The sequence below is a fragment of the Hevea brasiliensis genome, chromosome 13 (assembly GCF_030052815.1).
Source record: "Hevea brasiliensis isolate MT/VB/25A 57/8 chromosome 13, ASM3005281v1, whole genome shotgun sequence".
Lineage (NCBI taxonomy): Eukaryota > Viridiplantae > Streptophyta > Magnoliopsida > Malpighiales > Euphorbiaceae > Hevea > Hevea brasiliensis.
Genome location: NC_079505.1, coordinates 11,748,958 through 11,761,264, shown reverse-complemented (window position 1 = coordinate 11,761,264; position 12,307 = coordinate 11,748,958). Strand labels below are relative to the sequence as shown.

General features: G+C 33.0%; 2 protein-coding genes across 4 annotated transcripts; both read left to right on the top strand.

Annotated features, from left to right (window-relative positions):
- The first annotated feature begins 23 nt into the window (after positions 1–23).
- LOC131169105 (receptor-like protein 9b) lies at positions 24–10,729 on the top strand. Of its 3 annotated transcripts, none has more exons than XM_058131804.1 (13): positions 24–163; positions 830–4,191; positions 4,551–4,709; positions 4,833–4,979; positions 5,102–5,248; positions 5,382–5,528; positions 5,626–5,700; positions 5,794–5,964; positions 6,334–6,408; positions 6,773–6,928; positions 7,047–7,187; positions 8,560–8,710; positions 10,592–10,729. In XM_058131804.1, exons 2-12 carry the CDS (start codon positions 3,837–3,839, stop codon positions 8,655–8,657), a joined length of 1,671 nt encoding a protein of 556 aa, XP_057987787.1. In that variant the 5' UTR covers positions 24–163; positions 830–3,836; the 3' UTR covers positions 8,658–8,710; positions 10,592–10,729. The 3 variants fall into 3 exon arrangements, with proteins under 3 accessions (XP_057987787.1, XP_057987788.1, XP_057987786.1); XM_058131805.1 differs by lacking the exon at positions 10,592–10,729 and adding an exon at positions 9,265–9,409 and having other exon boundaries at positions 850–4,191; XM_058131803.1 differs by lacking the exon at positions 10,592–10,729 and adding an exon at positions 9,265–9,409.
- Positions 9,300–11,682, top strand: LOC131171820 (cuscuta receptor 1-like). Its single transcript, XM_058131802.1, has one exon. The coding sequence runs from the start codon at positions 9,300–9,302 to the stop codon at positions 11,322–11,324; it is 2,025 nt and encodes a 674-aa protein (XP_057987785.1). The 3' UTR covers positions 11,325–11,682.
- Positions 11,683–12,307: the final 625 nt, after the last annotated feature.

The window sequence follows — 12,307 nt, the reverse complement described above, 5'->3', positions numbered from 1 at the left end:
TTTATTCTGACAGAGGTACCACCGTACCAGGTAGTAACAGAGGCATCAAAGCCCGAGACCGTTCTCCTGCGCATTCTCTCTCTGAAGACGCACACGTACATATCTTTAGCTCTCTTTCTACACAGATTTTTCTCTTTCTCTTCAAATCCTCAATTCCTTCAGGGTACAGCTCTCTCTCTCTCTCTCTCTCTCTCTCTCTCTCAATAAATAATCGCAATCTTTAGTTTTTGGGGTTTCTGTTATGCAATGTCTGGATTGCTGGGTTTGGTGTTTGATTCATTTATATGTCAAGTTTTAAGCTATTTGGGTTGCTAGGTTTGGAGGCAAAAAATAGTTAAAATTGGAGTTAATGTTAGATTATGTAGATCAAAGTAATATCATTATTCTGTGGTCTTGTTGATACCATTAATAGCATTTGTGACTCTACAAGTGTTCATGATTTTGAGAACCTTGACTTGATCACATCATATTACTGTGGCTACACAATCTAGTTCTTGACTGGACTTGGCCGCGGCCACTTAGGTTACTCTCATTCATCCTTAACTTGGCCATGCCATGATCATATGTTATGATTTTTCACTTAAAACGTCAGTGATAATTCTATCTATTTTTCTTTCAAATGTATTGATACTAGTCTAATGTTGATTGGTGTAATTGTTAAGCTGTTAGAGCAGTTATAGAGCTGTTAAACAGTTAGAGAGAACAGAGAAGAGCTGATTGTTATCTCTATACAAGGGATTGAACCTTCTATAATATGCATGCTATGATTGAATATAACTGTCTCTGCTTTGCAAGAAGTATATCTGATATTGATAATTGATCATTTCAGACTTTTCTTCCAAATAGCAGAGTATTTCATAGTCTGGTGAAACAAGGGTTACTGGAATTGCGGAATGACATGGAGGAACTAAGGCAAGCTCGATTGATCTTTAAGAGCAACCTTACGTGCAGTTGTCAGGGCATTGTGTTAGATAATGCAGCAAAGAATAAAATTGATGGGCCTTGGAAGGAAAAATTAGCAGCAATTAGATTGTCTGACGAAATGCTAGAGTCTGAGTGAAACAAACTTTGGAGGAAGAGAAAGAAAACGTGTTGCAGAAATGCAGGCAATGGAGAATGAACAATTTGATCAAGATCATTATGAAGCTGATGAGTGGAGGGCTAGGGAAATTGCCAAGGATGCTGTTATACTCTTAAAACAAAATGAATACGAAAAATGGAGAAAACAGAGAATTAAAATGAAGTTAAATGGTTGGAGAAAGGATGCTCAGCAGGTGTTTGTAAGACTGCCACTGAATTCAATTCTTTGTCAATTGAGAAGTTTGTGCTTTGATAAAGTTGGTGGAAACAAAAGAAGAATAAATGTAACAGCTGCAGCTTGCAAGTCAAGCATTTATGGGGCCAGGCTAAGGCAACTATGGTCTTGTTTGTGCTTTTCTTCAAGCAATTTGGGGTTGTTGTAAGGTGGAATGTCAGCATGATGCTGCTGCTGCTCAGTTATTTGCTAATGACCTTCACCTGCAATTTCCAGATTTCTTTCTTGAGGATAAGCAACTTTGATGGGGGGTATTGATACAAAGCTGATGCAAATGTTTACGTGGCAACGTGCAATGGTGGGTGGGTGTTAAGATCACTTGGTGAATAAGATGTATATGTGGCATGTATTGATAAGAGCAGTTACAAGTTAGTTTGTAAAGATTAGTTGTTAAACATGTAAAGCTTCTTGATATAAGGAGCAGAGTGTGTAGAATGAGGGATATGAATAGAATTAGAGACTTAAGACTCTTCTTTTTCTCTCTGAGATTCTCTTTCTTTCTTCTCTGATTCTCTCTCTGTCTTCCTTTCTTCATTTCTATGAGATCTGCAACAGGTATCAGAGCAGGTTGATTCTTGGCCATGGATTGAAAGTTGCTCTCAAGAATGGAATTACAGGTTTTTTTGGTTTCTTTCCCTGAAATTTCTCTCTCTTTTCCATCTCTAAATTTATTGAATTTCTTGTTCTCTATGGAATTTCTTGAGACAATTCTTCCTTCAGCTTTCTTTTCTTGAACCTTTCCTTAGTTCCATTTTCTTTCATCTTGCCCTGTTGTTCCATTTCTCATCTGCAACAAGAACCATGGACCATTTTCCTTTTGAAATCACAAGAACATTGTCGGAATTGAATGATAGAAGATGCAAGGGTTTGTGTTTGTAGTGTGAGGAAACTTATTCAGTGAGCCACAATCATTCTAAGGCCCCATTATTTGTGACCATCATTAACGAAGAAGAAGATCAACAGGAGTTTGTACAAATTCAAGGTGCAAGTGAGAAAGAAAATCAAATGAATCACAATTTGTAGCTGTTGAAACTTGTGAAAAAGAAGATGAGCATCTAGAGATTGCAGAAAAAGTGAATGCTGTGATTTCGGATCCAGTCAAACTTAAGTCTGAATCTCAATTTATAGCTATTGAAACTTGTGAATCTTTTCTTTTTGATGTTATGACACTGGATTCAGTTGATAGTATGCAGTTAGAAGAGGGGTCTGCTGGAAATACAGAATCAAAGGAGGCCAAGAAAGTTGAAAAGTGAAGGATTTGGGGGAATTGGGAAGTGGAGATGAGGAGCCAAAGGTTGGCTTGATCGAATTAGTTCTCTCGAAATCTTTTGAGAGGGAAAATAAATGGAAATGTGGAGCTTGTTCAAGAGAAAGATAATGAAGTGTCTTCAGTGTGTGTAGAGGAGACACAGAAGAGTAATGAACCTGAAATGGCGGTAATGAATGAGGACTTTCAGGGGGATTACAATAGGAATGATGAATGTCAATAAAGGACCAGTGGTTCATTGCTAAATTCCATGAATAATGAAGGTTTAATAAAATGGAATGATTTGGATGAGGTTATGATGGATTCTGTAGGCAGTCTGCAGAAGAAGAGAAGCTCAATGCCTGTTGATGAAGGTGGATTTTTTAAAATGTGATGTACCGTGATCTCAAGCCATAGAATTTCTTGCTGGCTAGCAAGGATGAGGGAGCCATGTTGAAGGCCACTGATTTTGGATTATCTGTGTTCAGTGGCGAAAGGAAAAAGAAACTGATCGATAATGAGAAGATTAAGTGCAAGATGAAACAAATGTTCAGTGGAGATTCAACTGGGCATTTGAGTAGGATCAAATGCAGGATGAAGTGCAATTGTGCCCTGCAAGAGTTCAGTTCAATTAGCTGAGATTCCTTAGAGGGGAAAGTGCTCAACCATCCAGCTATTAGCCAAATAGTTCAATCCTATTATCTTAGATTCATAATCAAAATGACATCATTTTCCACAAACAACAAATCTTTTATTCTGCCTTATAAAAATGGCAAGAGAAAGTGTTGTTGGCAGTCCATATTAGATTCACACTTTCACACAAGACTCGACTTAGTTAAAGCAAATAAATTCTTTTATTTTGCCGTGTAAAAGATGCAAGAAAAAGTGATGCTGGGCAGTCCATATCAACTTTACCCTTCCACAGGGGACTTGACTCCGTCTTAATGCAAACAAAATCCAGAGACTTGCCAATCTTCCTATGCTATTTTACTCAAAAGCCCATATAATAGTCAACAAATGCACTTTATCCATTGATTATAAAGTAACCCATCATGATCAATGGTTAGACTAATACCATTGTGCATACAATGGTTGCACTCAATAATTTTCTCCATTTTAAACATACGATGAGTGGTGGAACATTTGCCAAGTAGTTGATCAAGCTAGGAAGGTCAACTCAAATTATTCCACAACATGGGTCTATAAAAGCCCAAAGGGGCTAGGCTGTTGCTTCAGTGCCTAATTCAAGAGAAATATCTGCGTAAAAATACTGAAATGAGGCTAATTAAGCAGCTGTTGGTTGCTTTAGTAATAGCTTCATTATTAGAGGGATGGTGGAGCTGTGATGGTTGTTTGGATGATGAGAGAAATGCTCTTTTACAACTCAAGGCTTCTTTCAATAATCCTCTTGATAGATCACTCTCTTCTTGGGGTATAGACACTGATGACTGTTGTAAATGGGAAAACATTCACTGCAACTCCACCACAGGACGAGTTTCCCAACTCACTATTTGGAGCTATGGTTGGTATGTAACAGATAGGTACTTCAATGCCTCTTTGTTTCTTCCCTTTCAAGAACTGACGAGTCTTAGCTTACCACACGGTTTTATTGATTGTGTTGAGAATGAAGGTAGAATATCTCTCTCTCTCTCTCTCTCTCTCTATTTTATTTTATTTTTTTAAGTAGATAGAATATTTGTCTTGCATTAGGCAATATTAATTCACCTTTTTATTATCTTTTTCATAATATTAAGTATGTTTTTTCCTAATGTTTGATAAAAGCCGCAAATAACACACTGCAATTTTAGTTATTGCTAAAAAAAAATGAGTGAAACTATTTATTGAATTTTTATGATTAAAATATGTCAATTTTATTTATTTTTTTTTTAAATTGTACTAACCTTGATCAATATGTTGAAGAAAGTTTTTCTTTTTATTTTTTTAACAAATCTAAGAATAATATATGCCGACGATCCTCTTAAAATGCAGGTTTTGAAAGATTAGAAAGTCTAAACAAGTTGGAGTTTCTTGATTTAGATAGAAGCTGGTTCAACAACATAAGCATATTATCATCTATTGGCCATCTTTCATCTTTAAAATCATTAAGTTTAGCCTACATTGGATTGGAAAGCGTAACTGATATTCAAGGTTAGTTCAACTTGTTAAATCTTCTTATTCTAATTTTGAAAATTTTCCTTTTATTTATTGATTTATTTATTTTTCAATTTTCAAGCATAAACTTTGACCGATACTCTTTTATGACTTTCGAAGGACTATCAAGACTTGAAAATTTGGAGTTTCTTGATTTATCAGGCAACAACTTCAACGATAGTATCATACCATCTTTAAGTGTCTTTCCATCTTTAAAATCATTAAATTTAGCCTACAACAGATTGGAAAGTGTAACTGATTTTCAAGGTTAGCTCAAATTGTGATATCATTTTATTATAATTTATCAGTTTTTGCTTTCATTGATTTATTTATTTATTTTTCAATTTTCAAGCACAAACTTGACTAATGCTGTTTTATGACTTTTGAAGGGTTATCAGAACTTGAAAAATTGGAGTTTCTTGATTTGTCATGCAACAAGTTCAACAGTGGTATCACACCATTTTGTATTGACTTTTCATCTTTAAGATCATTATATCTATGGGACAATGGACTAACAGGAACGATTGACATTAAAAGTAAGATAGACTTTCTTTATTTTTTTCACACCATTTAGAAAATCAAATGTGGTTCATGATCTTTTTCATAAAGCATATATTTCACTGACTATAAAGCCACTAACTAGAACTTCCTTTGATGCACAATGTCAAGGAGTATCGAAACTTGGAAATTTGGAATTTCTTGATTTAAGTCATGACAACTACGGGAATAGTTTCCTACCATCCTTTGGTGATCTTTCATATTTAAAAAAATTTATTCTGTCTCAATGTGGATTGAGAGAAGCAATCGATATTCAAAGTGAGTTTCAGTTTCTGTTTCTGTTCACTTTCTTTAACTGTTATCTCAAACAAAGGATGTTCATGCATTCACAATGAATTATATTGCTCTTGGGCAGAATTAAGTAATGGAACAAGCTTGAAGTTCTTGAATTTAGCGGGCAATGAAATTGAATCCCTTAAATCCTTCCAAGGTATAACTTGAACTTAATTCTATTATTTTATTTGTTTCAAATAAATATATATGTTGAAAATCATATAACTAGCTAGAAATAACGTTTCTATAGGTGGTGGAGATGGTGGTGGTGAAGAGTTACAGAAGCTGAGCAATTTGGAATATCTTGATTTGAGCTATAATCGCCTGGATAACAACAGTCTATCATCTCTCAGGACACTTTCATCTCTCAAGTTTTTGAATATGGAATACAATCTATTAGAAGGATTAATAAATATGGAAGGTCAGATATGTGACATTGTCACACGTACGCGCGCATACACACACACATATATAGCCTAGACTCAAATTCGCTGTGGACTCAAGACATAATATGTGATGGTACCCATTTATTAAATGCATAGGTCCCACGTGATTGTGTCTTGGGTCCATGTTGCATCATGTCTCAGCAAAAATTTCCCATGGGATGGATTTTTCTTACATAGACCGGGTTAATGGATATGCTGTAGTTCCTTTACAAACATTCCACAACATGTGGGATCCATTTTTGTGTTATTAATTAGATAAACTGGAACATGCTTTGTATAGTCTTATAATTTCAGCATCTTTTAACCAGAATTCGATGATTTGTTTTGCTTCTTCTTATATCTAGAATTGGATGCTTTGGGCAACTTAGAGGTACTAAGCCTAGGAGGAAATCAAATTACTAAAGTTGTGGCCTCAGGAGGTATGCCATTTAAACCAAAGTTTGATTCATGCAGTACCATACAAATAACAGAACAATTATTTCATAGTAAAGGTTGTTGGTTTTTCTCCTTTATGTTTTAGTTTTCAATCTATTATATTTTTATTATAAATCTGCGTTCCAATTCCATAAAACAAATATTATAATTTTTTGTTCTAATATATCGCATAAAACAAGTGAAGCCTTTATTTATTTATTTATTTTAAACAAAACATAATTGTATTCACTAATAAAAGCAATTGTTACAAATAAGTGGGTAGCCCTAAGTTGATATGAACAATAAAATCTTCCCAATTGATACATTTGCATTAAGCATAATCAAAGCAATTTGTTCATACACTTGCAGATATGAGAGTCGTCAGGAATTTGAGTGCTCTTTTCCTTGATAACGTTACTACCCATGGAAGAAGCAGCATTCAGCTGGAATTACTGGGAGCATACCCATTTCTCAAGACCCTTTCTCTAACGCATAATAGCTTCAAAGGAGCGATATTTGCTCAAGGTAGGTTTTTTAGATAATAGGTTCAAGTTATTCTCATTACTTTATATATGCTGCAATAATTGTGATTAATTTGCCTAGTTTCATTGAAATTTTGTATTTTGTATTTTTTTTTATGTAGAGCTGGGTAATTTGACAAGCGTGGAAGAGTTGTTCCTGGATTATTCCTCACTTGATGAACAGTCTTTTAAGAGCCTTGGAGCGTTGCCTTCTCTTAATGTTTTGTCTATGTATGCCCTCAATGCTACCCTACCCACTGAAGGTAATTCAATAAGATTTTTTTTTTAAAAAAAAAAAAAACAAATTAAAGTAAAGTGTTGTTTGTTTTAAATATAATTGAGCTTAGTTTTCTTTTCTTATAGGAAAAATTGGAGCTGGAAATGAAATTATCAGTGAGATTTGATCATTTGAAACTTAATTAGCTCATTTATTAGCAATAATTATTATTTTAATAATATTTGTGTGATAAATAAATTATATAAATTTTTAAATATATCATTAAAATTAAGAAAAAAGTATTTTTCATATATAATTTATAACAAAAAATTTTAAATAAGTATACATCTGTGTATGTATGTATATATATATATACTAAAAAATTTTAAATTATTTATTAATAAAATTATATTTGAGTCCACCCATTTATTAAATTGATTAAAAATATATTTTTTTGATAAAATTAATATTTTTATCTGAATTGACTAAAAAATGACTTTTTTTTTTTTTTTTTTATATTGACCTGTAGGCAATCTATATCAATGTGTAACTTTGAAATGGCCAAATTTGAACCTCCTCGACAATAATCCAAATTCAAATCTGTGTGATCTATTTGCCACCTCAACAAATTAAACGATTCAATTTTACTTATTAGAGGATATTTGTCTTAACTTATAAACTCTAAAAATTAGATTGATATATTTGTTTATAATAATTTTTAGGTTTATAAATTGAGTTTATAAGCTAAAAAAATTTAAGCTAGGAGACCTAACCTTTGATTTTGATGCTTATATGCTCTGTGCTTATAAATTAGTTTGACTAAGTATTTTATTATATAATCTTCATTTAATTTTTAAAATTTCATCATAAATCTCATTAATATATTTTTTTGTTATTTTAAAAATAAATATACTTATAAGCTATTTTTTATCAAACACATTAATTATTTATCAGTCATTTATAAACACTTTAAATAAATATATAACTGTTCAAAATTTTAAATATTTATAAGTTCAAATTAACTTATAAGCATATAGTGTTTAAAAGTTGATTTTCATAAATTAGGTCAAACGCCCTCTTAACTCTTCAGACTTGACTCATTCAGTAAAGTAACCTTTTTTGTAAGCCTAAACTTGGCTTTGCTAAATATAAAGAATGAGATGCAATGAGCTTTTATCAAGTTGAGCATAGGGTATCTTATGAGTTGGTTGATTGCCTCATTTGTGGTGTTAGGAAAAATCCATTTTTGAGCCCTTCAACATACATAATGAGGTTCATCTGTTAAACTTTTATTTTTATTTTCTTATTGTCAAGGTATGAATTAATTTTCATGCTTTAATTGTGTTGTTGAGCTCACAATTGATTTATTATTTTTTAATATAAAAAAAAAATCAAAGAGTAATATTATTTTTTAACAGGCTTGCTGAATTTCAAAAATTTGGTGTATTTGGATTTGAGTTTTTTTTACTCTCCACAACAACTTCTTGAAAGACATTGGAAAGATATCATCACTTAAGATTTTATTATTGTCGGGATGTCAACTAAGTGGAACCATACCTGCTGCCAAAGGTAAGATCCTTTTAATCCTTCTCTGTCACAAACATGGTTAATTACAAAAATGGATTTTTTTAATTTTTTTTATACCTACTTTAATATTTGATAAAATGATAAGCACTTTAAAGATAAATGCTTTAATTTTTTGAATTTTTTTTTACTAGACCTTGTCCACCGTTAACCCAAAATATAAGAAGTATGATGTGACCCACTTATTAAATATATGGGTTCCATATGTATGTGTTTTGGATTCATGATGAACTGAATCTAAGCAATGTTGTGTTGATGTAACTGTTTGCAGTAAATGAAATATATATATTTTTTTATTTTTTTACTAAAAATTGTTAAATTTAATTTTTTTCTTTTTAGGTTTTGTATTATTTGCAAACTCAAGTCATTTTAGACATTTTTATCTTATTAGATTGCATTGTCCTATTAACATAATTATCGATATTAAAATATTTTCAATTAAAAAAATTTTTTTTTTTTGAATTAACCACTCACACAATGACATTTGATAGACATATATTAGATTTGTACTAATACATTTCACAAATAAATAATTTCAGGTTTATGCGAGTTAAAACATCTTCTAAAGTTAGATATGAGCAACAATGATCTCCGTGGCACATTGCCTTCGTGTCTAGCAAATTTAACATCCCTTCAACAATTAGATATATCTTCCAATCACTTCATTGGAAATATCTCCATATCTCCCCTGGCGACTCTCACATCCTTACATAAATTACAACTTTCAAGAAACCTTTTCAAAATTCCAATCTCACTACTGCCGTTCTTTAACCATTCAAAGCTCAAGTTCTTGGATTGTCATGAGAACGAGATATATGCAGATATAGATGTGCCTAATTTGACACCAAAATTTCAATTAGAGACCTTAGATTTGTCAGGTCAAGGAGATGGTGGAGTGTTTCCCAAGTTCCTCGATTATCAGCATAAGTTAGAGTATGTTGATCTGTCAGATATTAAAATGAAGGGAGAGTTTCCACATTGGTTGATTGGAAACAACACAAAATTATACACACTTTACTTGCCTAGTTGTTCTCTTTCAGGGCCCCTCCACTTGCCAATGCATTCCCATGTGTATTTGTCAGACTTAGATATCTCTGACAACAGCTTCAACAGTCCTATTCCAACAGAAATTGGAGTACAATTTCCAAATTTATATTTTCTAAACTTGTCTGGAAATGGTCTCATTGGTGACATTCCTTCATCATTTGGGAAAATGAGCCAATTGATAAAATTAGACTTGTCCAGCAATCGACTATCAGGCATAATACCCCAAGACTTGATTGTTGGATGTATTTCATTATTTAATCTCATTCTTTCAAACAATAATTTGCAAGGCCAAATATTCCCAGAACAGGCTAATTGCAAAGAATTGGATCAATTATTGTTGGATGGCAATCAATTCACTGGAAGTATCCCATATAGCATACTTAACTGCACCTTGTTGAATATGTTGGATGTGAGTGATAATCATCTCTTTGGTAGCATTCCTGGTTGGATAAGGAATATGACTTTTCTTCGAGTCTTGGATCTATCAGAGAACAAGTTCTCTGGAACCCTACCATCTAGCTTTGTCCCTCCACAGATCAGAGAAGTTTATTTATCAAATAATAGGCTACAAGGACCACTGACAAATGCATTTTACAATTGTTCTGAATTAATGACATTGGATCTTAGTCGCAACTATTTCACTAGAAGGATTCCAGATTGGATTGGCAAGTTTCCAAAATTGAGCTATCTTCTTTTGGGTTATAACAATCTTGTAGGTGAAATACCAATTCAGTTGTGCAACTTAGGCCAATTAAGCTTGGTTGATCTTTCTAATAATAATCTTTCTGGCCATGTCCTCCCTTGCATAACCGCTGCTAGCAATAAGGTTAGGCAAGAAGAAGTTGGCACAAATCCGTATATGGCTTCATCTCCAGCTTATATGAAACAGCCTTTGGAGTTTACAACAAAGAGTATATCGTATTACTTCCAAGGAAGCATTCTCAAGTACATATCAGGGCTCGATCTGTCCTGCAACAATTTGACAGGTAAAATTCCTGCTGAAATAGGAAATCTTAGCATGATCCAGGTGTTAAACCTGTCCCATAACAGTTTGACAGGATTGATTCCGCAATCATTTTCAAACTTGAAGCGAATTGAGAGCTTGGATCTGTCCTACAACAAATTGAATGGCAAAATCCCTCAACTCACTCAACTACATTGGCTAGCTGTCTTCAGTGTAGCACACAACAATTTATCTGGCAAGACACCTGAGATGGTTGCACAATTTGCGACATTTGACAATAGTAGCTATGAGGGAAACCCTTTCCTTTGCGGACCTCCATTGTCTAAAAGTTGCTTTTCTTCATCAATAATGCCAAGAGTTTCAGAGGAAGATAAAAAAGATCATAAAAGAGATGGTGGCTTTATGGACATGGATGCTTTCTATGTGAGTTTTCTGATTTCTTATGCCTTAGTGTTGTTGACCATGGCTGCCATTTTGTACATAAATCCATATTGGCGAAGAGCATGGTTCTATATGATAGAGTTGAGCCTCACCAACCTCTACTATTTTCTGGTAGACAATATTCCTTTTTGGTTTAGATGCTATTGAAGTCTGGGTCTGCTATGTACTTTAAAAGCATTCAACCATGATGAGTGAGCTGAGTTTATGTCCTAGTTTGAGTAAGCTAGGATGGTTGCAGAATAATGAGCTGGAGCTGATTGCAGAGTTCAGTTCAATTAGCAGAGATTCCATTGAGAGCTTGTTTCAGTCTAATGTTGATTGGTGGTGGATTTTTTTTTTTTTTTTTGGGGATAAATATATTGATTAGTGTAGTTGTTAAGCTGTTAGAGCAGTTGTTGAGCTGTTAAACAGTTAGAGAGAGGAGCTGATTGTAATCTTTATGCAAGGGATTGAACCTTCTGTAATATGCTATCTATGATTGAATAATAACTCTCTTCTTGCTCAAGGCTCTCTGGTTCTTCTAATCTTCTTCCTTCTTCATCTTTTTTTTTTATTTTTTTTTATTCTTTCTGCTGAATTTCTATATATATATATATAATTCATAATAAACTCAATCTCTAGAATTGTGATGACACAATATTAAATAAAAATTCATATTTAATTGATGTATAGGATATCTTGCAATATCATGCTTATTTCAATAGTAAATTCGTAATATATGTTATATGATTTTGCTCCTCATGATTATTTTTATGCATTGAAAATATTTAAAATAAATAGAGTTGTTAGAAATTACATAAACTCAAAACCTCTTATATTAAGAGGCAAGTGCTCAACTATGGAGCTATTTGTCCAGTGATTGAATCCTGTTATCTTAGATTCATAATCAAAATGGCATTATTTTCCACAAACAACAAAGTCTTTTATTCTGCCTTATAAGAAGGGTAAGAAAAAGTGTTGTTGGTAATCCATATCAGATTCACACTTGCACACAAGACTTGACCTAGTTAAAGCAAACAAATTCTTTTATTTTGCCGTGTTAAAGATCCAAGAAAAAGTGATGCTGGGCAGTCCATATCAGCTTCACCCTTCCATAGGAGACTTGACTCGGTTATAAAGCAAACAAATTC

Bases quoted from the DNA above. Each gene is read 5' to 3' on its own strand.
- LOC131169105 (XM_058131804.1), top strand. From the start codon at position 3,837: ATGAGGCTAATTAAGCAGCTGTTGGTTGCTTTAGTAATAGCTTCATTA. The intron at 4,192-4,550 runs GTAGAATATCTC...CTTAAAATGCAG, and splicing joins TGATTGTGTTGAGAATGAAG to GTTTTGAAAGATTAGAAAGT. The intron at 7,188-8,559 runs GTAATTCAATAA...ATTTTTTAACAG, and splicing joins TGCTACCCTACCCACTGAAG to GCTTGCTGAATTTCAAAAAT.
- LOC131171820 (XM_058131802.1), top strand. From the start codon at position 9,300: ATGAGCAACAATGATCTCCGTGGCACATTGCCTTCGTGTCTAGCAAAT.